General features: G+C 45.8%; 1 protein-coding gene and 1 long non-coding RNA gene across 2 annotated transcripts in view; one reads left to right on the forward strand and one right to left on the reverse strand.

Annotated features, from left to right (window-relative positions):
* Window positions 1-21,391, forward strand: part of CDK15 (cyclin dependent kinase 15) — a 48,300-nt gene that overhangs the window by 18,187 nt on the left and 8,722 nt on the right. Inside the window, exons 11-12 of the mRNA XM_035137365.2 lie at window positions 12,306-12,354; window positions 15,942-16,081. Coding sequence (XP_034993256.2) covers window positions 12,306-12,354; window positions 15,942-16,081 — 189 coding nt within the window. The remainder of the gene's footprint in view (window positions 1-12,305; window positions 12,355-15,941; window positions 16,082-21,391) is intronic.
* Window positions 1-21,391, reverse strand: part of LOC118096098 (uncharacterized) — a 124,163-nt gene that overhangs the window by 16,123 nt on the left and 86,649 nt on the right. The window lies entirely within an intron of this gene.

A 21,391-nucleotide genomic window follows, 5' to 3' on the forward strand; every position in this document is an offset into this window, starting at 1 on the left:
TTCCCTTTTCTAAGCTTTCTGTCCCCCCTTGGACTCCTCTCTGGCCCAATTCCCCCTTCCTCCTCTCCTACATTTCTGGGCTCCCCAGGTGTCTTTCTGCCCTTCCTTCTTTAAGCATCGTTTCCCTCAAAGCCCCTTTTTGCTGTTTGTCGGAAGCCTCATTTTTGGGCTTCTTCTGCTTCTCAGTCCACTCTGTTGCCTTCCTGCAGGAATTCCCACTCACAGCTCCATTTCCCCCCCTCCCCAAAATCCTGAGGATGAGGGTGCTTGGAATTGTAGCTCTGTGATGGGGAAACAGCCGTTTCCCAGGATTCTTTGGGGAAAAGCTGGGTGATTGAAAGGTGTTTTAAATGTGCTCTGCGCATGGGCGTAGCCAGGATTTTTGTTGGGGGGTGCGCAGAACCTCAGTTTGCTATGTATTTTTATTGATTTTTTTATTTAAGGGGGACAACTGCCCCTCCCTGCCCCCCCGGCTATGCCCATGGCCCTGCGTATGTAGCCTTCCGAAGCTCACCTCTGCTGTTTATTCCGTCTTTCTTTTTTTCACTCTGTATGGCAGCCCTTCGGGTGCATTGCCATGTGGTGGCAGTGTGGGACAGCACAGGCTAGGGAAATCTGTAGTGGGTGGGAACACCAGCAGGCTGGATAGATGCAGTCTGCCCCTTCTGTCAGCCATGCAGCCGTTGTGCTAGACACTGTACATGTGTATCAAACCTGCAAAGTTCGTTCTTCCTCTGCAGAGTCTGCAAGAAGTGGCGGCAGGTGGAGGCCAGATTGAATAGTGACATGATCTCTGATCAGCCTAAAAAGATCCCTGTGTATGGTAATCATGCTGGCTTGTCAAATTTTAAATACACTGGCTGGTATTAGATTTTGGCTTTGGTGCTATAAAACTGATTGTGGCTATACAGTGGTACCCTCGGTTTAAGAACAGTCTGGTTTAGGAACGATTCGGTTTACAAACTCCCCCAAACTGGAAATAGTGTCCCGGTTTGAGAACTTTACCTCGGTCAAAGAACGGAATCCGAATGGTGGAAGGGCGGTGGCAGTGGGAGGCCTCATTAGGGAAAGCACGCCTCGGTTTAAGAACGGCTTCCGTTTAAGAACGGACTTCCAGAACGGATTAATTTCGTAAACTGAGGTATCGCTGTATTGTTCAATCTTTCTAGAGGTGGGTTGGAGGGTCCCCTCTGCCCTTCTGTCTCTGATTTGGATGTGGGCAAGGCGAGAAGCATGTGTGTAAGAGAGAATGCGAGAGAGAGAGAGAGAGAGAGAGAGAGAGTGCATAGCCGCACATGTGATTTATAAAGCAAGTTTCTTTTATTCCCATGCAGACTGGGTGAGACTTCTGTGTCCTGAACTTCAAAGGGCCAGTTGTCTCTTATTTTGATGTGGGCAGATTGAGAAGTGCGCTTTGAAAAGGAGGCTCACCCCCCCCCCCACCGCACCTCCTGGTTTTCCTTTCCTTTCCCCCTCCTCTTTTTTTGTTTAATGTTTTCTCGTGGGATATCTTTCAGAGCGCTATACCCAGGTGCCAGAGAGGGTTAGGGTTGGGAAATGATCAACACCAATTCTCTACCTCTCAGCAGGATCATTCTTTTGGAAAGATATACACTGTACTGTATATATAAAAGTGAAATTTTTAAAAGCCTGAAATGTGAAATCCATCCATCTGCGTGTTAGCTGGTGTGCCCCTTGCTTGTACTTGGAGAGATGAGGAGGGAGCAAGATCTGTTTGAAAACCAGGAGTAGCGGTGGCGGTTGGCGGGGGTGGGGTGGGGTGGGGGAGAGAAAGGCTTTCAGCCGGAGGTTTGCAGGTTTAGCAGAGCATAGTAACATCTCTTCAAAGAAGTGGGTGTTGTTCTCTGACTTGCTCCAAACTGCCCTTTCTCTGGCCCCAGTGCTCGAAAACTAAACATCTTCTTATTTTCACATGCTAGCCGTGATTGGCTAAACAATAACCCAAACTTGCATTGTAAATGTCTGGAATTTTTCACACAATTAGCCGAGTCTCATTAATCAAACTGGCGTGAAATGGGAATGTGTCGCCTTCCTCTGCAGACTAAGGGGTCGGTGTCCCATCTTCCCCACATAATAACTGGGGGTGCGAAGGGCAAGTAAGTTTGCTAGCAGGGGTAGCTGTACTTACTCCAGCGAAGTACTTTAAAACAAAATTGGAGAAGATGCACATTCTGAGACTGGGACGAGAGAGCACACCACCACAAAAGAACTAAGGAACTTTTTTTTTTCTTTTTGGTAAGTGAAATATTCACCAGTGGTGGATGGTCAGTTCTGGAAAGCAAGTGAAAGTAATTCATTTCTGACTTCAGTGTGCTTTATACACACATGGCATAAACCTACCCAGACATCTGGGTAGGGGGAAAAACATTTCTCCCAAGCCATACAACCAGGAAAAAAGCAAGGGGGAAATGTGTTGTTGTTGTTGTTGTTGTTGTTGTTGTTGTGTTGTTTTGTTTTGTTTTGTTTTTGGAATGTCAAATAAAACACTGTACATTCCAATTGCTCTGAAACGATGTAGAAAGAAGGGGGAAACTTTTAAAAAGCCAAGAAAAACCACAAATAGGAAGGAAGGCACTCTGATGGAATGGAGGAATGGGGCAGGTTCATGAGTTATCAGATGCCACATAAAATGAGGTTGGGGCCACAGGTTGCCCACCTGTGTTGTCGGTGCACAGGTGAGTGGACAGGTGAGAGTTGTTATATGGTGGAGATGCAGGGGCTCTGCTTCCCCACTAATACATAGATAATGTCTGACATGGGAGTGCCACAGGAATACCTAGTCCTGCTGATCCTGGATTCACATGATGCTGCCCTTTTAAGGAAGTAGAAGCTTGTGAATTGGACACAACAAGGTGATCCCATGGGACGTTATCTGCATAATTCAGGGCGACATGTCCACTACTCCATCATATGAAGGCTTGGCTGGTTTGAGGAATGTATAAATCTGCCCAGGCAGTGAGTATCAATCATGGTTTAATTAGCCGGCATCTCCTGCGTTCCAGAGCAACGTTATCAATAGAGTTCCTTGACAGCTGCCTTGCAAAATAGTTATTTCATATTCAAGTGTACACTTACATGCTGTGTTCACAGTATGCAGAACATTATGCTCCAAAGGCTACTGAGAACAAAGACTCTGCCTAGCAAGAGCAATATAAATGCACGATTTAAGATTGGATTCTGTGCTTTCACCCCCACTGTTCTCAATTAGTCACCACTTGATACTCTCAAGCTATCGTACGTGGGGGGTTGGTGCATTTACACAAGATCAACTGCTGCTTGGTGTTAACCTGACCTGGGCTATAAAACGGCGTAAGTCCAAGTGAATCATTGACAGAGATGTTTCCAAATTCGCTGGTTTTAAGTTCATTTCCTGAGACATATGGCAGATACTGTACAGTGTTACACTTTTGCTCACCCAAAAAGGAACTTCGCACAGCCCCTACACTGAAATCAACACAGTGTCTCACTGGCAAAACCTGCCAGTTTTCCATTCCTCCTTTGAATTATTGGGCAGATCCATACGTTTAAAGCACATCCACTGACCATTGTGTGAAGTAGTTCCACAGGCAGTTCTGGGGATGTACCGTATATATAAAAATTTGGAGTGTATGTGGTGTTAGGAGAGGAGTAGCACCTCTGGTGGGGGGACACATCGTGCTCCTTCTGGGGTAGTTTGTCCACCTTGTCCCCACCCTGCACTCGGCTCCCACCTGTGGCTCCTAGAAGCTGTCAGCATGTGAACGGCTTTGACTGGCCAGCTAAACCAGGTGAGGGTATCCAATGGGTCTCAAACCCTCAGTGGGTTAGGGACTTCTCCTGTATGCAAGGACAGGCTCTGGCAGATTGAGCGGATGCGATCAATTAGTGGGTCCAATGGTCAAGAAGGCAGTTTCGGCATGCGTCATAGAGGGAGCAGATGGGGCTTGTCAACTTAGGAAGGTAGCCCATCGAGGAGAAGGGAAATTCTGATTCCAAACCTCTGCTGCCTTGCGGGATATTAGGGAGAAGAAAAGGCTAAGGATTAAACCCTGCACAAATCTGCAGTAGAGCCCCTAAGACAGATAGAAGGTAGCTTGTACGCCTCTTTCCGGCAACTGCTGCAGCCAAGCTGGTGCCAAATGTATTGCTCTGCTTTCCTTTGGATCACATCACCAAGGCCAAGAGGTGGGTCATGTCTTCTGGGCAGCCCAGGACCTCCATACATCCTGCTCAGGCGTGCCCCGGGGAGGTCACATCAGTGCTGCTAACACAGCAGTTGAACTTAGCATCCAGAGGAACATTCCACTGTCTGTCAAGACAGGTGGATGCCAACAACGTACACACACACACACACACACATTTGTGGTAGCATTGCAGTGTAATAGTGAGAATGGTGGAACCATGCAGCAACTGACTCCATGCTACTAAACGAACAATGTGTGAGTCAAGAAACTGAAGCCAGATCCACAGCTTCCATTTAAGCCACACTTAAATGTGCATGGCTTTCCCCAAAGAATCCCGTGAATTGCACATTATTCCTAGCAGAGCTACAATTCCCAGCACTCTTAACAAACTACAGTACCCATGATTCTTTAGGGGGAAGGCATGTGTTTTACATATGTATTAGGTAAAGGTAAAGGGACCCCTGACCATTAGGTCCAGTCGTGACCGACTCGGGTTGCGCGCTCATCTCGCATTATTGGCCGAGGGAGCCGGCGTATAGTTTCCAGGTCATGTGGCCAGCATGACAAAGCCACTTCTGCCGAACCAGAGCAGCACACGGAAACGCCGTTTACCTTCCCGCTGTAGCGGTTCCTATTTATCTACTTGCATTTTTATGTGCTTTAAATGTATGGTGTGCATGTGACCTTATGAGATCCTCTGAGATATTATTTGTCCATTCTGTGCAATAGTCAGGGATGAGAGGCATTGTAGTTCAGCAACATCTGGGAGCCACAGAAACTCCCCCCCCAATCTATTATCCTGTCTTTCAGATTCCTTTGTACCTGCTGCTAATGCTTTAGCAAGAGTTTTGCCTTGTGCCTGTTCATTTGGTTGGGCTGTCTTGTTTTGTGGCTTCCAACGAGGAAGTTGTAAACTCTTTTAATACAATGCTGCCCCCCACCCCACCCCGCATCTCATGCTGGGTGAGCTTAAATCCTTGCATTAATCTACTGCTGTGTTTGTTTCACCATGCTGAAAAGCAAGACGTGTAAATCCTCTCTCAATTCCGCTTGTGCACCTAAAGGCCAGCAGCCTGATCTTTTTCTAGATATGTTAGAATGAGGCAGTTAGACTCTAGATACATCCTGAGTTCAAGGATAGGAAAGGATTAGGGTTGACAGGACAGCTCTAGCCAAAATGAAATTGCTTCCTGCTGCGTTGAGGGGTTTGGGGGTCACTTAGTTTAAAACTTGCATCACATTGAAACCTGCATCCCCACAGAGGACTGCCTTGCCTCTAAGCACTGCTTTTTTTCATTTTGAATCGGTGTGGCAGCACATTCATTTTTAATTTTATTTTCTTGGTATTTCCCCCCCAAAACCATTGCATATAATGTACATTCTAGAAGCAAAGGTCACCCATACTAAAACAAAAACAAAAAACAGGACGTACTCTGGCTCTGGGGTATGGTCAGTGTCTTATGTGAACCACTTGGGTGCTGTCTCTCTCTCTCTCATGTGGAATGTGAGAGAACTTCATGGCAGACAAATAAATAAGGAAGAGGTCCCTGAAGGTAGAAAGTTTTTGAAAATTTAAAACTATAATCATAGTTACTTGAGCAAAGCTAAAGTGGTCTTCCCCCATTTCACTATCCCATTCACAGGCGGCAAAAATGTCACCAGTTTCTTGGGTGGAGGAGATGTGTGAAGGCAGAATTTATTGGTGGTAATTCTCCTCCTCCTCCTCCTCCTCCTCCTCCTCCTCCTCCTCCTCCTCCTCCTCCTCCTCCTCCAGAATTCAACTGATTACCCATAAGGGACACTATTTCCCCACCTCAGAATGAGCCCTGGGAATGATGCAACATGATCGGGCCCAGTGTCAACATCTGACATAGGGGTCACCCAGACTTCCTTTTGACCTGTGTTTCTAGGCACACGTCCAACTTTAATGCTATGTGTCCTAGTGTAGGTGTTTTGTTTTGTTTTGGCGCTTCCCTGGGAAAGCCCATGTTTTATCATTGAATTGGAGCAAATGGCAGTCTGGTTTTCAGCGTCAACATTTGCTCCAATTCAGCGGTAAAACGCAGATTTTTCCCAGGTAAAGCGCTGGGAGGACTTCAAAGATGTGGAACCTGTGGTTGGAAAGCATGGTGCAAAATGAAGCCTGGCTGAGCAAATGCTGGTGGTGGTATCCACTGTGTGTTTTTGTTGAGCTGGGTGGCTGCAGCTACCGCCATCTTCCCCCGCTCCCATGCCTCCCCCCCCCAACATGGTGACACTGCACCAAGACCTGTCATGGCCTTCCCTGAGGATAGATGAGCACAAGGAGGGCAAGGAAGAGTCCATGGATCAGAGCTCTCCCTCCCAAGTTCAGAGCTGGGGCCTTCTGCTGAGACTCTCCTTATGGAAGTCCCTCAGGTCCCCTCTTCCTAGGGATGGGGAGCTAGAGCTGGTTGGTGGGCCAGATCTTTACTTCAGCCAGCCACCCATGAGCCAACAATCACTTGTCAATTGTGTGTCATCATTATGACATCAGGTGGTGACTTCAAAAGGGCTTATTCCCAGCGCTGCTCTGTTGAGTGAGAGTGCCCCTCTGCAGTCCACATGCAGATTTAATATGCATTCAAAACACTGCCTGCAAGGTGTCCATTTGCAGGCATGGTTTGAATATATACCTGTCTGGAAACAGCCTTCAGAAAATGGGAAGACCCTGTCCCTTACTCTAAAAGCACAGGAGCTTTATTTTTATTTTATTTCTAGGGCCTCTTGCTTTTTCACTTTCTGCCAGCAGATGGAAGCAAGAAACAAGAAGCGCAGTCTTGCCAAACAACAGAATGCATTTGTTAGATAAATGACCTCGAGATCTGGAATGTGTATTTTAATATTTTGAAAGCTTTCCCTTCCCTTTCCCAGTTTGGATGATTCCTTTAAAAAAAATAAATGTCTACGGGGCTGAAAGAAACAGAATTCCAAAATGAAGGCAAATCTTCATTGCCATATGAGCTTTTAGAACTAAAAGTAATCATAGCTGCTGTGTGTGTGGATCAACAAGGGAGTTTGCTGTTTCCACCATGGCCTGGAGGAACTCTTATTGGCAGAGATCTTCTGCACTGACAAACTGAGAGTGCTTTCAGTCCCTGTAATTTAAGATAAATAGTTCAAAGTTCAGATGTGGGAAATTCAGGGTCAGTTCCCTTCCCACTCAGCCATGAAACCCATTGTGGGGCAAGTCATTGTAGGCCAACTCTAATCTCCTTACACAGTCATTCTTAAGGCAAAAATTAGCCCAGTTTGTGCTATGTAAACAGGATCTGATTAAGGGAGTTCACGCAATATGCGTCCATGCAGCCATTGACACTCAGCACCGAAGCAGCCAAGTGATTGCTCAAACATGCATCCAAGCCATAAATCAGATCAATCCCAACTCACACCCAGCAGCTTTGCAGATTTGGCAAATGGAAGCTCACCTTGCAGGAAGGTTGGGCTAAAATGTGACAGACAGATAGGCAGATCAGTGTAGATCCATAGCCAGGTAATCGCTCCCAATGCTACTGCAAGACTTTGGATCTGTCACCTGGCATGTAAATGTTTGCATTTCAATCCTGTGAATAGATGGGCTGTTTAAATTCCATTGGGTTCAAATGGTGCTTAAGGGGTTTTTGAAAGTCCAAGTACACAATGACAAACTGATCACCTCCTTATGCTGATTGACAGTCTCAAAGAACTCTTAAAGGTTCATGAGAAAGGACTGGCCCTTGCAGAAACCATGCTGACTTTGCTTCAGCAAGACTTGTTCTCATATATTCTTGGTTACTTTTATCTTTAACAATACATTCCCCCACGTTTCCCGTTAAGGGCCCCCCAGGTCCCTCTTTAAGAATAGGTGTTACTTTGGTTATTTTCTAGTCCTTGGGCATGGAAATTGAGCTTAGGGACAAGTCACATATTTTTAGCAATTTCACAATTGAGTTATTTGAGAACTCTCAGGTGGATACCATATGAACCTGGCAATTTGTCAGTTTTTCTTTTGTCTATTAGGCCTAGAACTTCATCTCTCCTCACTACTATCTTCCTAGGTTTCTCAAACTCCCTTCTTGCAAGAGTTAGTTCAGACACTGAGATCTGCCCTATAGCGTCCATTGTGAAGACAGATGTAAAGAATTCATTTAGATTCTCTGCTGTTTCCTTATTCTCCTTTAGCATACCTTTGACTCTTTCATCATCCAAGGCCCAACTGCCTCCCTGCTACCAATGTTTTTAAGAGCTTCTTGTTGTTGATCTTAATGCTTTTAGCAATGTATTCCTCAAATTCTTTTTTTTAGCATGCCTTTCTGTCTGCTTGCACATCTTTTGCCAAAATTTCTGTTCTTTTTTGTCTTTTTAATTTTTTGAAGGAAGACTTCTTGCCTCTGATAGTTTCTTTGACTCTGCTAGCTAACCACGCTGGCATCCTCTTGTCCCTTGTGGTGCCTTTCCTGATCTGCATTTATACACTCCACCTGAGCTTCTAATTTTGGAATTACTTGACCCTCCTGACTTTACCTTTCAATTTCCTTTTTAACACATCCCCAAATTTTTGATATGTTTCCTCATTTGAAGTCAAATCTGACCATGCTGGGGTTTCTTGGCAAATGGCTGTATACATGTACATTTTGTTTAAAAGCACTATGGTCACTGCTCCCAATTGGCTTAACAACACTTGCATCTTGCACCAAGTCCCTCAAGATTAAGTTCAGGGCCCCTTGCTATGCTATGCTATGCTGTGCCATGCTATACCTACAGCAGGGATCAGCAAGGTTTTACCTGCCTGGGCTAGTCAAGTCCTGCGGAGATCTCTCCGTGGCCGGATCGTGCACACACAATTTCCGGCGTCTGGCTATGCGCAGATGTGATTTCTGGCGCTGCGGAAGCGAGTCCACGTGCTACGCCGGTTTAGTGCAGCACGCGGGGACTCGCTGAACAGGCGGCTCGGTTTGGGGGCGGCTTGTGGGCAGGTTAAACTGCCCCCGTGGTCCGCTTGCGGCCCATGGGTTGCAGGTTGCCAACCCCTGGCTTACGGAGACTCTGACCCCCAGGAAAGAAGGGCAAGTAACATGCAAGAGAGCTGGAAATGCAGAGGGGTTTCTTTTCAATGTTCCCAAATGCAAAAGGGGATAAGAGCCCATGCCACCAAATGTCCATCAGACCAAACACCCTACCAGATACCTGCGCCTAACATGCAACAATTATTTCCTGAACAATTGGCAGGATTATATAGATATCTAGGGGTTTGGCCATCTCCCTGAGCACTGTGATGCTCAGCGACCTTACATGACTCTTCTTTTAATCCTAGGTCAGGAGTTGTCAGTAATGAACCTTACCCATTGGAGATCCATGCTTTACACACACAGAGGGAGCTATCTGCACACCTCTACCCCATTCCAGCCAATATTTACAAATGCCAGAGGTGTGATGTGCTTTCATATCAGTAATTTTCAACTTACAGCTTTAAGTCAGCTCATCCACCCAGTCTGGGAATTATTATTTTTATCACTTATCTTTTTATCACTTATCTCTAATCAGTAGTCACAGCGTCTTGAATTCTGGCAGTTACGAAAGAGCCACTTCAATTACATTAGAGAGCTCCAAGGGAATCTTGTCGTCATTGTAATCAAAGCTCCAGTTCTCTCTTGTCCCTCCTCCCCCTCATACACACATGTTCATATACTGCAAGTCAACATGTTTATTGACACTGAAATTATAGAAAGACATGGGCATGGTGACAATTATTAACATCTCTCTTAGGCTTAATTTTTTTTTTTAAAGCAAGAATCCAGAGTGGTGAAAATATGAATCAAGGCCACTGTCCTATTAGGTAAAGTGAGGCTGTGGATGCTGTGGTTTGTGAGATGTCAGAGAGATATGTGTGCCATGTGGCTTGGTGTGTGCCCCCTAAGTTAGCCTGATGCCTTCAGGTGAAGTGGAGGACGTCAACGTTGCCAAGATGGAAGGACAATTCAGTTGTGGAGAGGGGGGGTCTCAGGTGGCAAAATGTCTTGGGCCAGCCTTAGCTTGAATGGAGTGCAGAAACACCCAGATAGGCTTTGGGAGGGAAACCAACAGTTTATTTATTGCAATTATTTATAAATTGTAAAAAGTAAAGGGACGCGGGTGGCGCTGGGGTCTAAACCACTGAGCCTCTTGGGCTTGCCAATCAGAAGGTCGGCAGTTCGAATCCCCACGATGGGGTGAACTCCCGGTGCTCTGTCCCAGCTTCTGCCAACCTAGCAGTTTGAAAGCACACCACTGCAAGTACATAAATAGGTACCACTGCGGCGGGAAGGTAAATGGCATTTTTGTGCACTCTGGTTTCCGTCACAGTGTTCCGTTGCGCCAGAAACAGTTTAGTCATGCTGGCCACATGACCCAGAAAGCTGTCTGTGGACAAACGCCGGTTCCCTCAGCCTGAAAGTGAGATGAGCGCCACAACCCCATAGTCGCCTTTGACTGGACTTAGCCATCCAGGGGTGCTTTACCTTTTACCTATATATTGTAAAAACTGACAAAGGCAAGGAGACAATTCTTTCTTTCTTTCTTTCTTTCTTTCTTTCTTTCTTTCTTTCTTTCTTTCTTTCTTTCTTTCTTATTTACTCATGAAATTCCTATGCTACCCTTCATCCAAAGGCTATTTTTTTGTGGGCCTTGGGGTGGGGTGGGGAAATTCTTTGAAGGCGGTCCACCTCCTCCCCAGTGTTTGCCCTGACCGACTAGAGCCGGTGGAGAGCAAACAGTATCAGCAAGGATATCCACAGTAGCATGATACAGAAGTGGAATGTTTTCTGCTGGTACTGGGTTGAGGTTAGCGCAAGTGTAATTTAAGAAAAAGAATCATTTTCAAATGGTCTAGGAAAGTCTTTAAAGCCTGCCTAAGTGTTGTTACACGCTGTGAATTCTCCCCTCTATCGCGGCAACTGCCATTGATGTGAATTGCTGACAGGGAAACTCACCATGATACCCTTGATTGACACATTGAATTGTAATAGAGCGCCGTGTGTAAGTGTGTTTGAGTGTGCACAAAACTTGCCGTGAAGATGTTAGTAACCGATGGCAAGGGTAATGTCTACCCTGTTTCTCATATTTTAAGACATACCCATAAAATAAGCCATAGCAGGATTTTTAAGCATTCAAGGAATATAAGCCATACCCCGAAAATAAGACATAGTGATAAGCGCAGCAGCAATGCCGGCCGCGGCAGGAGGAGGAGGAGGAAAAAAATAAGACACCCCCTGAAAATAAGCCATAGTGGGTTTTTTTTAGGAAAAATAAATATAAGACGGTGTCTTATTTTTGGAGAAACACAGTAGCCCAGGATAACATGACACCTCTTGATCAGCATTTCTAAACAACTTAAGATTTTAAAATTTCTAACTGGTACTGTATACAAAAACACTTACCGGTAATATTATTTTATTACTGATTTACTTATTGTGCATTTACATCCCATATTTTTCTCCTGGGGAGCTCAACAACCCTGTGAAGTATTTTTAAAATCTCTGAGCGCTATATCAGGAGCAGTGCCAAAAGAATAAGGGGGTGGGTGAGACTCCAGTTATTTAGAAGAGAGGACAGAGCAATGGCTAAGAAAAAGAGAGAGCTTAATACTCCTGCCTATTTTAATGTAGGAAAAGTTGTATCTCTTCAATGAGACACTGTAAGGCGGTGACAGATTGCGGATTTTGTGCCTCCCTGTATAGTTGTAGCAGGTCATGTGAGGAAACAGATGGTTGCACATACATATCAGCTGGTTTTCATGACTCCTGTTACATCTCCCTGTCTGCCTTCCACTATTTTGGCAATCCCAACCCAGTCACTTGTACCCACATCCCCTGTTTCAGTTGCGGAATTTGGGAGTCCTGGTTGCAGAAACTGTATTCTTAAAAAAAGAAAATTCAAGCGTTGGTGCCTATATTCTTTAGCAAATGGGTAAAGAGCTCTACAGAATCATCTTAGCAGCAGTGCTAGTACTCATGCTTTATAGAAGCAATGTAGCTTTATAAATGCATCAACAACAAATTGTATAGCAGGATTTGAAAAGCTAAGTGCATGGTTTGGACTGTTTCTTTGGGTTTTGTTTAATCTGGTGATTGCATATTAACTTTCCAGAGAGGTTCTTCGCCAGCAACCCTCGGAGGCTCGGAATGATCTGTGACAGGTAAACTACCTATGACAGCGTTATCATGCTTTCCCTTAGGGTCTGTTTGTTTTTATATGCAAGCTTTTAACTCTAGACTTGGAGTCAGAATAAGGCAACTCCAAAGTAGTCGTGCTACTTACATCTATATGGAAGCAGCAGATTCCAAGAAAAAGGCATCATTATTATTGGGCTATTTGCATGAACTACCTAAGCAGCCACAAGTGAACCATTTCACGACAAGTCATCGATATAAAGCAAGAGGTCTCTGAGCTTATGGTATTCACTCTGTAAAAAACCCAGGCTGAAATATTTACCAGCTTGTGAGTACTAAATACACACATCACGAGGGGTTGGGGTGTCAGCAATTCCTGCATTGCAGAGGGTTGGGATGACCCTCAAGTTCCCTTCAAACTCTACAATTCTGTGACAACTGCTATCAGATGAGGTCCCTGTGATGGTTCTTCCTGAGTCTACTCTGAAGTAGGGATAACTGCATTTGAGAAGGTCCCAAGTTCCTGGTATCTTTAGCACAGGCTCAGCAATATCTATCTATCTATATCTATCTATCTATCTATCTATCTATCTATCTATCTATCTATCTATCTATCATCTATCTATCTATCATCTCTCTATCTCTCTCTCTCTCTCTCTATCTATCTATCTATCTATCTATCTATGTGTTAACAATAGTTTGCAAACAAAACTTCTGCACAAAATCATGCCAGTCAGTGTGAACGATCCTCAAGGAGATGGGCCAATGGACTGACTCATATCAAGGCAACTTCCTAGGATCCAGGCCGTGTGTCTGGGCCTGGGAACTTCCTTCAGCCTTGTGCATTGGGACCATGGCACTTGGCCAGCGGCTGCTCAAGTCCAGAGACGTTTGTCTTTGTTTTCATGCCCACCCACGAACTTTCACCCATGTTTGTTGGATGGCTGAAGAGTGGAGCCAGCCTTGATTTACCCCTCCACATGTTTCTACCTTTTGCGCAAGTATGTAGACATGCATAAAAGCATTTGAAGTGGAGACGCCCCCCCCCTTCCTGAGAGATCCCAAACTGAGGCATATTCCCAGGGCAGGTGGGGTGAAGCGTTGCCCACAGAGAACAAAAAAGTGGCGTTGTTGTTGTTAGAATTTGTACACCATCCTATACCCACAGGTCTCAGGGTGGTTCACAAGATAAAAACACAAAATATATTAAATAAAAATGAAAACAACCTAATAACCCTCCCTCCAACACATTTTAAAAGGGCATTGGATGTCAGTCAACCAAAGGCCTGGTTTAAGAGGAACATTTTTAAGAGGAACATTTAAGAGGAGAGCATTCCGCAATTCTCAGAGTGGTTTAACAGTCAATGCCTCTTTCCAGAAGACTCTGGGAATTGTAGCGCTGCATGGTACTGCTTTGAATGTATAGGGCAGATGGAACCTCAGTATAAGGCATTCCTATCTGCACCCCGTTGCAGTTCTGGTAGAATTCGGCCCTCAGTTCTATGCGTGTAAATGGCTCCCACTTCTTCTCGTTCCCCACTACCTCCCCTCTCCTCAAAAGGCGTTGGCAGCTGACATGAGATATTCATGCTCCAAGCCCAGTTAGTTTTATGGGTATGTTTTTGTTGGGGCTCCAGGCTGAGAATGAAAGTGAGCAGATCCCAGCGGCGTGATGTCATTTGGAAGGGAAATGCCCAGCTGGGGAGGGTGTGAGGAGAGACACAGCAGCCGGGGCTCTAACAGGCCACCTGACGCTCTGAATAAGCAAGCAAATTAAATGCTGTAAAACTCAGGGCACTGTTTTTGTTTGCTTGCCGTCTTCTTCTTCTTCTTCTTCTTCTTCTTCTTCTTCTTCTTCTTCTTCTTCTTCTTCTTCTTCTTCTTCTTCTTCTTCTTCTTCTTCTTCTTCTTTGCTTCCTACACTCCAAACTGTCATGTTCCCCAGGAGGCAGCCACTTGGCATTGAAGTCCCCCCTGCCCCCCCAGCTGTGGGGAGGAGAGGGGGGAACCGCACAAATTTGTGACATGAAAGTGATTTACATCGACCATTGGTCTGTCTAGCTCTGTCCACACTGAACGGCAGTGGCTCAACGGTGTTTCAGCTAGGAAGGAGCGCTTATATAATAAAATGTTCCAATGTCAGATCTATGGAGCATCTGAAGAATGTTTTCCCCGTATGATGAAGTGATTAATGGGGCGGTTAAAAAAAACACCCCACTCCCCTTTTTAATGCCATAATGACACAACAAAGTTTCCATGCTTAACTTTTCTGGCAAAGTTAATGGAACATGTCACAAATTTCACAGGTTTGCCCCTCCACTCCTCCCCGCTCCAAAAAAAACCCAAACCAGGGTGGCACTGCTCCTTTATAAGCCTCCCCAGGGAGGCTTTGGTAGACAGGTAAATGCCTCCATTCTCTTGCAAGGTTATTTGGAGTTGCATGTACTTGTGTGGCCAGGACTGGCCTTCTCATTGCAAGGAGCAAGGCAGCTGTTTTATCCTTTTCAGTTAAAGGGCACCAACTGATTTAATATAAGTGGTTGTCTCTATGTACAAACCCTTACTACTATGTGTCCTTACTTTGGTGTAGAGATTTTACTTGGGGTATTAAGTATTAAGTTTGCCACCTCCTATTCAACCACCATTCAACTCCCCTACCCCCAGGTTATTGTGCTTTTCCTACCTCATCATTTCCCCCAATGGTGTAATCAATTTCCTAAGTTCAGCATTTGACTCAAAGCAAAACAAGCTGTTTTCCAAAAAACAGCTTTCCTTTGTCACCCAATTATTAAGGAGAGGTCGGATAACCTATCACTACCCTCGTTGTTCTTAACCTTCAGAGTACTCAATATAGTCCAGAATATTATACTTTTTGGTCTGGGTCTTCATTGACATTGACTCAATGCCTGGTTCATAAGCAGAAATTTAGTAAAAGAATTGTGTGCAGCTTGGAAAGAATCCTGGCTGTTCAATCCAATGTATACATTTATTCTAAGGTTTGGGGTGAGGGGGGGACAATGTTGGACTGGGCCCAAGTATGACCATTGCAATTTCAAGCCAAAAATTTAATGGTAACAAAAGCAATATGCATTGCATTAGTCTGCTATTGGTCCTTCTCATGCATTTAAATCCTTTGCTTGCAAAGTAGTGATTTTGTTTCACAATGGATGGCTTTGGAGGAGGGAAAAGAAAGCTTTCTCTGGAAATGAGTCTAAAGCATTCTCCAGCAGTTAGGTCCCTAACTTGGAATAAATTTGGAGAAGATGCAAAATGTATTGACCCATTTATATAGCATACCTTTAACTGGTATAACTCTGTGGCTGAGTTGTTAACACACAATTTTTCAAATTTATCTATTTATGCCTTTGCCCAGCTTTGGCCAGTTCGCTCGTGAAAGATCCCTCTATGTCATGATAGCCTTCCTCAACCTGATATCTTGAACTACAGCTTTCTTCAGCCCAAATTGACACAGTCAAATTGACACAGTCTGGGGCTGGTGGAAGTTGTAGTACAAAACATCTGGTGGGCGCCAGGTTTTAGCAGAGTCTCTCCTGTGGCTAAACCTATGGCTCAAGGTCTTGTTTTGGTGTTGATTATTTCTCTCTGTTTTCAGGCTAGGCAGAGAATCTGAAGCTGAAGACTTGGCAACAAGAATGCTAAAACTTTGTCCACGAGACAGGATCTCAGCACAGAAAGCACGTCTTCATCCCTTTTTCAACTCTTTACCCTCTCAGGTGCACCAGCTTTCTGATGGTATGTCATTCTATATTCTAACTACCTCAACAAGGTGCCCTTCAGATGTTGTTGAACTACAACCAGTGCTTTTCTCACAAGAAAAATGGGTGCCAGAATTCACCATGACATTGTTAAAGAAAGTCACCGGGCGGCTCGGGGCAGCCCTCAACAGATGCCAGTTTGATAATAGCCACCTTCACCCCACGCGGAAGTGCGAAAACCGACAGCAAACTGTCTCCCTAGCTGGTTTGGGGGTTGCCCCTGGTTTGGTACAGGGCAAATAAATGCGCCCTACCACCCTAGTTCTCCTGGATTCAGGTGAATGGCTAGGGCAGCTCATAAGGGCCCTTGCGCATGCAGCGGTAGAGGCCTGACAGGAAAGCTTAAAGTTCCCCGCCACTACATGGGAGACAGACTGAAGAAAAGAAAATATGAATTGGCCCTGCCCTGTAGCTTAACCAGTCATGGCTAGGAGTGGGTAGGAGCTAGGTGGAGTCATAGATCTAAAAAAAAGTGTAGACTCGCACATGCTGACCAGCTTCCATTTTGACTTGAAATGTTCATTTTGGGCTTCTCAGAAGTTCATAAAGGCAAGAAGCCGGGGGGGGGGGGCTGCTGCTCTGCTATGGTGCCTACCTGAGAGGTGCCGGAACTGTGCACATTCCAGCTGGGGGAAAAAAAACCCCACTGACTACAACTCCCAGCATCCATGACCACTGACACTGTTAGCTGGGGCTGATGGAAGTTGGAGTTCAGCAACATTTGGAGGGCACCAAGCTGGGGAAGGCACCAGAAAGTATCCAGGGCTAGAAAAAAATCTCCCTGCGCATGGGAAGATGTCTTGTCAGGAAGATGTCTACTTTCTAAGGCTTTTGCAGACATTGACTTTGTGTTTAAAGCCATCCTCCATTCAGGGGCACATCTAGGGGTTGCTCAGATTGGCCTCTGCCAAGGACACAGGCCCAGGGAGAGGGGCACAAAAACCACTCCTTTCCACTCCGGCTCAGAGTAGCTAGGAGCCCACTTGCCTGTCCATCCACTCCCTGGCAAATGCCTCTGATGCTCTGGGCTGCTGGGCGAGACATACAGGCTCCCCTGGGCACCTTGGTGGAGGACTCCAGTTGCTGGTGTGGGCTGTCGCAGAAGCCTCACTCACTGGATCATCACCTTGTCCATGGTGAATGGGCTTGCATGTTCCTATGATAATATGACGGCAACAATCGCAGATAACAATGGCTCTCAAAGTGGGATCAGGTGTTAATCAGGGTTGTGTTATCGCCCCAACTCTATTCATTATTTTCGGCGGCCCTCCGGGGCCCCCTCCCCAGCGAAAGGCGACAAGAAGCAAAGTTTTTGAATGTCCAGTCCATAGTCTGAAATTTGACTCCTACAATTTCACTTTTATCACCTTTATCGCTATCTCTGTTTGGTCCATAGTCCTCAGGCTCATGAGGAAATCTCTCGTCTGAAAGTCTCCGTCCCTCCCAAGGCCCAGGAGGTCCACGGGTTGGACCTCTGCTATCTCCCTCATTGAATTCTCTGGGGTCAGGGGGCCCTTGACCACCTCTTCTCCCCGTCCCTCAAATTCACGTAAGCTATGGCCAAATTGCTTGTCTGGATGGAAGTCTTCACAAAATTCATCTGGTCGGTCAAAGTCATCACGGAACTCTGGATGAGGCCCCCTTCTGTCTGGCATGCCCCTATTTTCTCTACCACCACCCCAATCTTGGCCACCTCGGAAGGGGCCCCCCTCAGGGCCATGGTCAGGACCACCAAGGGAGCCTAGGAACCCTCTGCCTCCATGAACGTGATAACTGACAGCAGTAGAAATACTGTACCTCAGAGCAAATTAAAGCTGGACCTCACAGACGGGGACACAATATTCTTTGCATACGAAAACAACTCTTGACAGGCTTTCCCGTCTTGTTATCGGGCTCGGGTTGTGGGTGGGTTGGCGGGTGGGAAATAAATGATTTTGACTTTTAAGGCTGAGAAGATGCTGCCAGAGACCATTTTTGTCCATGTACTAACCCCCTGATAAACTAGATGTGATGATGGAGGCAGATCCATGGGTGTAATTGAACTAAGTTGTTGCATGCGCTAAACAAGGTCCACATGTGCGATGGGACTCCCCTCTGCCTCCTCTCTCTCTCTCTCTCTCTCTCTCTCTCTCTCTCTCTCTCTCTCTCTCTCTCTCTCGTGTGTGTGTGTGTGTGTGTGTGTGTGTGTGTGTGTAGAGACAGCAAGGGAGATAACTACACCCCCTTTCTACCCAACCAGCCGCAGAGCACAAATCTACTTTGACACTTTTAGAAAATTGAAAAGATGGAATCTCGTAGGAGCCTGCCTTTGCCAGGGGATGGGGAGGCCGCGGAGGAGGAGGGGAGGACTCTCAGCAGGGGGGAGGGGAGTTGACTTTTCTTTATACATATAGGTTTTTTTCCATGCAGAGTTTAAATTATGCCTGATAAAAGGAGTTTCGTGGATGTTTCAGTTCTTTCAAACCCTCCTGGCTTCCTCCCAATTAAATGAGGTTTGTCAAAGCCACAGGGCTCTGCCGCTGCCTGAGAGGCAGACAAGCACTTCCTGCCGTGACATCTCAAATCCCCGAGGGAGGAGATGAAAGTGCCCGTGCCAAAAGACAGGAAAAGAAGGAGAGAGAGAGAGAGAGAGAGAGAGAGAGAGAGAGAGAGAGAGAGAGAGAGAATGTGTGTGTGTGTGTGTGTGTGTGTGTGTGTGTGTGTGTGTAGGGGAGAGGTGTGGAGGGGGGGAGCAAAGAGACAGAAACGCAGGAGGGAAAAAGGGAAGGAGGGAGGCAACAGATTGACGAACACAACATGTCACTCCCCGAGACAAGATGGATCATTTCCATATGAGGAATGCATTCCCAGTCCCCTGGGTTGGTATATTGGAGTGTTTCCTGCAATGGCTGATATTTCACCCCAGTTGCAGCCCGTGGGGCCTCGGTGGATTGGGGGCAAGTCCATGAAGTCATCATGGCAACCCAACGTGTTGGGAAGCCAACCAGAGTCTTTCAGGTGGAAACCGTTGCAGTTTGTGATCTAGGAGGCTCATATTCTCAAGTGAATTTGCTACGATTGCAATGACGATAATGGGTGATACCCAATGCTAGTAATAACCAATTTTAAAAAATGGGCTGAAGTTACTGAAGCAGATCGATTTCCGTGAGTCTACTCAGAATATAGCTAACATTGGATATCACCCAACAACAACAACAACAACGTGATTTCAAAAAAACAAAAACAAAAACTCCCAACAAACATCAGTCTGTACTTTTACAATCAAGCAAGACATTTGGGTTCCAGGGTCACTGCAGCTAATTTAATTGAATTGTATAAAATTTAGCATTCTGAGTGCATACAAGGTTGTGTTCTAGCTGTAGCCTAGTCTAGGGGATGCTGGTGATTAGTTTTCGTATGCTCAAGTACAAATTTGAAGTGGCAGTGGGTAAAAGAACCAGCTTGTTATCTTCATCTGAAAGGATTTGAGAGAGAGATCCCCTCCCCCCGACATTGTTATGAAATTGTTATAGCAGGGACCACTCTTTCCTGTAAATTGCCACAGGGGGTGACTAGGTGGGAGATACTTGCAGAATGAACAATGCAAAGATCTCTTTTTATTTTAAAAAAGAGTTTTGATGATGACAAGAACAACAAGATTTTAACAATTGTTAAAAAGAATGCGAAGGATCAGATATTAACTACGTCAGATTGTGAACTGTCGGCAGAGGAGGCTGCTTTGCTTCGGTTCAGCAAAAAGGAGGTGGGAGGTTTGCAGGAAGGGTGGGGTACTTCTTGTCCCCTTGTAACACGGGTGGGAAACCTTTTTCAAACGAAGGGCCACATTCTCCTCTGGCCAAACCTCTTGTTGGGCAGGGTCAAAGGCAGAAGCAGGTGTAGCTACAAATGCATACGTTCCAAGTGTCCCGATTTTCCAGGGACAGTCCTGGAATTACAAATGCCATCCCAGCTTCTGATTTGACCCCGGAATGTCCCGATTTCCCCTGCCAGTGCCGCTGCTACTGAGCTCAGGGAGGAGAGTGAGCTGGCACTTGTCCCAAGCAATTGTGGCTGCTGCTGCTGCGAGGGAGAATCTTGTGACCTCTCCCTGGCCACTGCTTCAAATAACTATGGCATAAGCGTGGCGAGAGGGATGTGGGTGGCGCTGTGAGTTAAACCACTGAGCCTAGGGCTTGCCAATCGGAAGGTCGGCAGTTCGAGTCCCCGTGATGGGGTGAGCTCCCGTTGCTCGGTCCCAGCTCCTGCCAACCTAGCAGTTCGAAAGCACGTCAAAGTGCAAGTAGATAAATAGGTACCGCTACAGCGGGAAGGTAAACGGCATTTCCATGTGCTGCTCTGGTTCGCCAGAAGCGGCTTTGTCATGCTGGCCACATGACCTGGAAGCTGTACGCCGGTTCCCTCAGCCAATAACGCGAGATGAGCGCGCAACCCCAGAGTTGGTCACGACTGGACCTAATGGTCAGGGGTCCCTTTACCTTTAAACGTGGCAAAGGATGCATATATATTCCTGTAGAAAAGTAAGATTCATCTAACTATCAATAAGTCCAACAAATTAAAAATGATTGAAAAAAGTTGACTTCAACAAATAGCCCACAATCGTAGAATTCAGTCAAGAGTCTGCTACTAATTACAGTACAGTCGTACCTCGGAAGTCGAACGTCTTGCGAGTCGAACGTTTTGGCTCCCGAACACCACAAACCCGGAAGTGAGTGTTCCAGTTTGCGAACATTCTTTGGAACCTGAATGTCCAGTGCAGGTTCCACAGGTTCTGATTGGCTGCAGGAGCTTCCTGCAGCCAATTGGAAGCCGTGCCTTGGTTTCCAAATGTTTTGGAAGTCGAACGGATTTCCGGAACGGATTCCGTTCAACTTCCGAGGTACGACTGTACTATTACTATAATCCGTGACTAATAAAAGCAGTAGGCACTCAGCATGCAACTTGTATCTGGTGTTCAGAGAACCATTGGGGCTGCAATCCTATACACAGAGTAAGCCCAAACTCAACTATGGTGGGGATTACTTCTGAGTATACTTGTATAAAGATTGCACTTGTATAAAGATTTGGCATCTCCAAGGATGGTGGCTTGTCCATACTGAAGTTTACTGCATGTTTCTAGCTGTTTAATCTGCATAACTCACAAATCACCCTCAAACAATACCAATCACCATGCTTTTCACCCATAAATTCCAGTTTGCCTATTGGCTGAAGAGGCAGGATAAAAATTATTAAAATAACTAAATTTGTGGGGAAATGACTTCCATATATAGATTGGCCCACTGCAGGTGCT

This window comes from Zootoca vivipara, chromosome 1, assembly GCF_963506605.1.
Source record: "Zootoca vivipara chromosome 1, rZooViv1.1, whole genome shotgun sequence".
NCBI classification, from domain to species: Eukaryota; Metazoa; Chordata; class Lepidosauria; order Squamata; family Lacertidae; genus Zootoca; species Zootoca vivipara.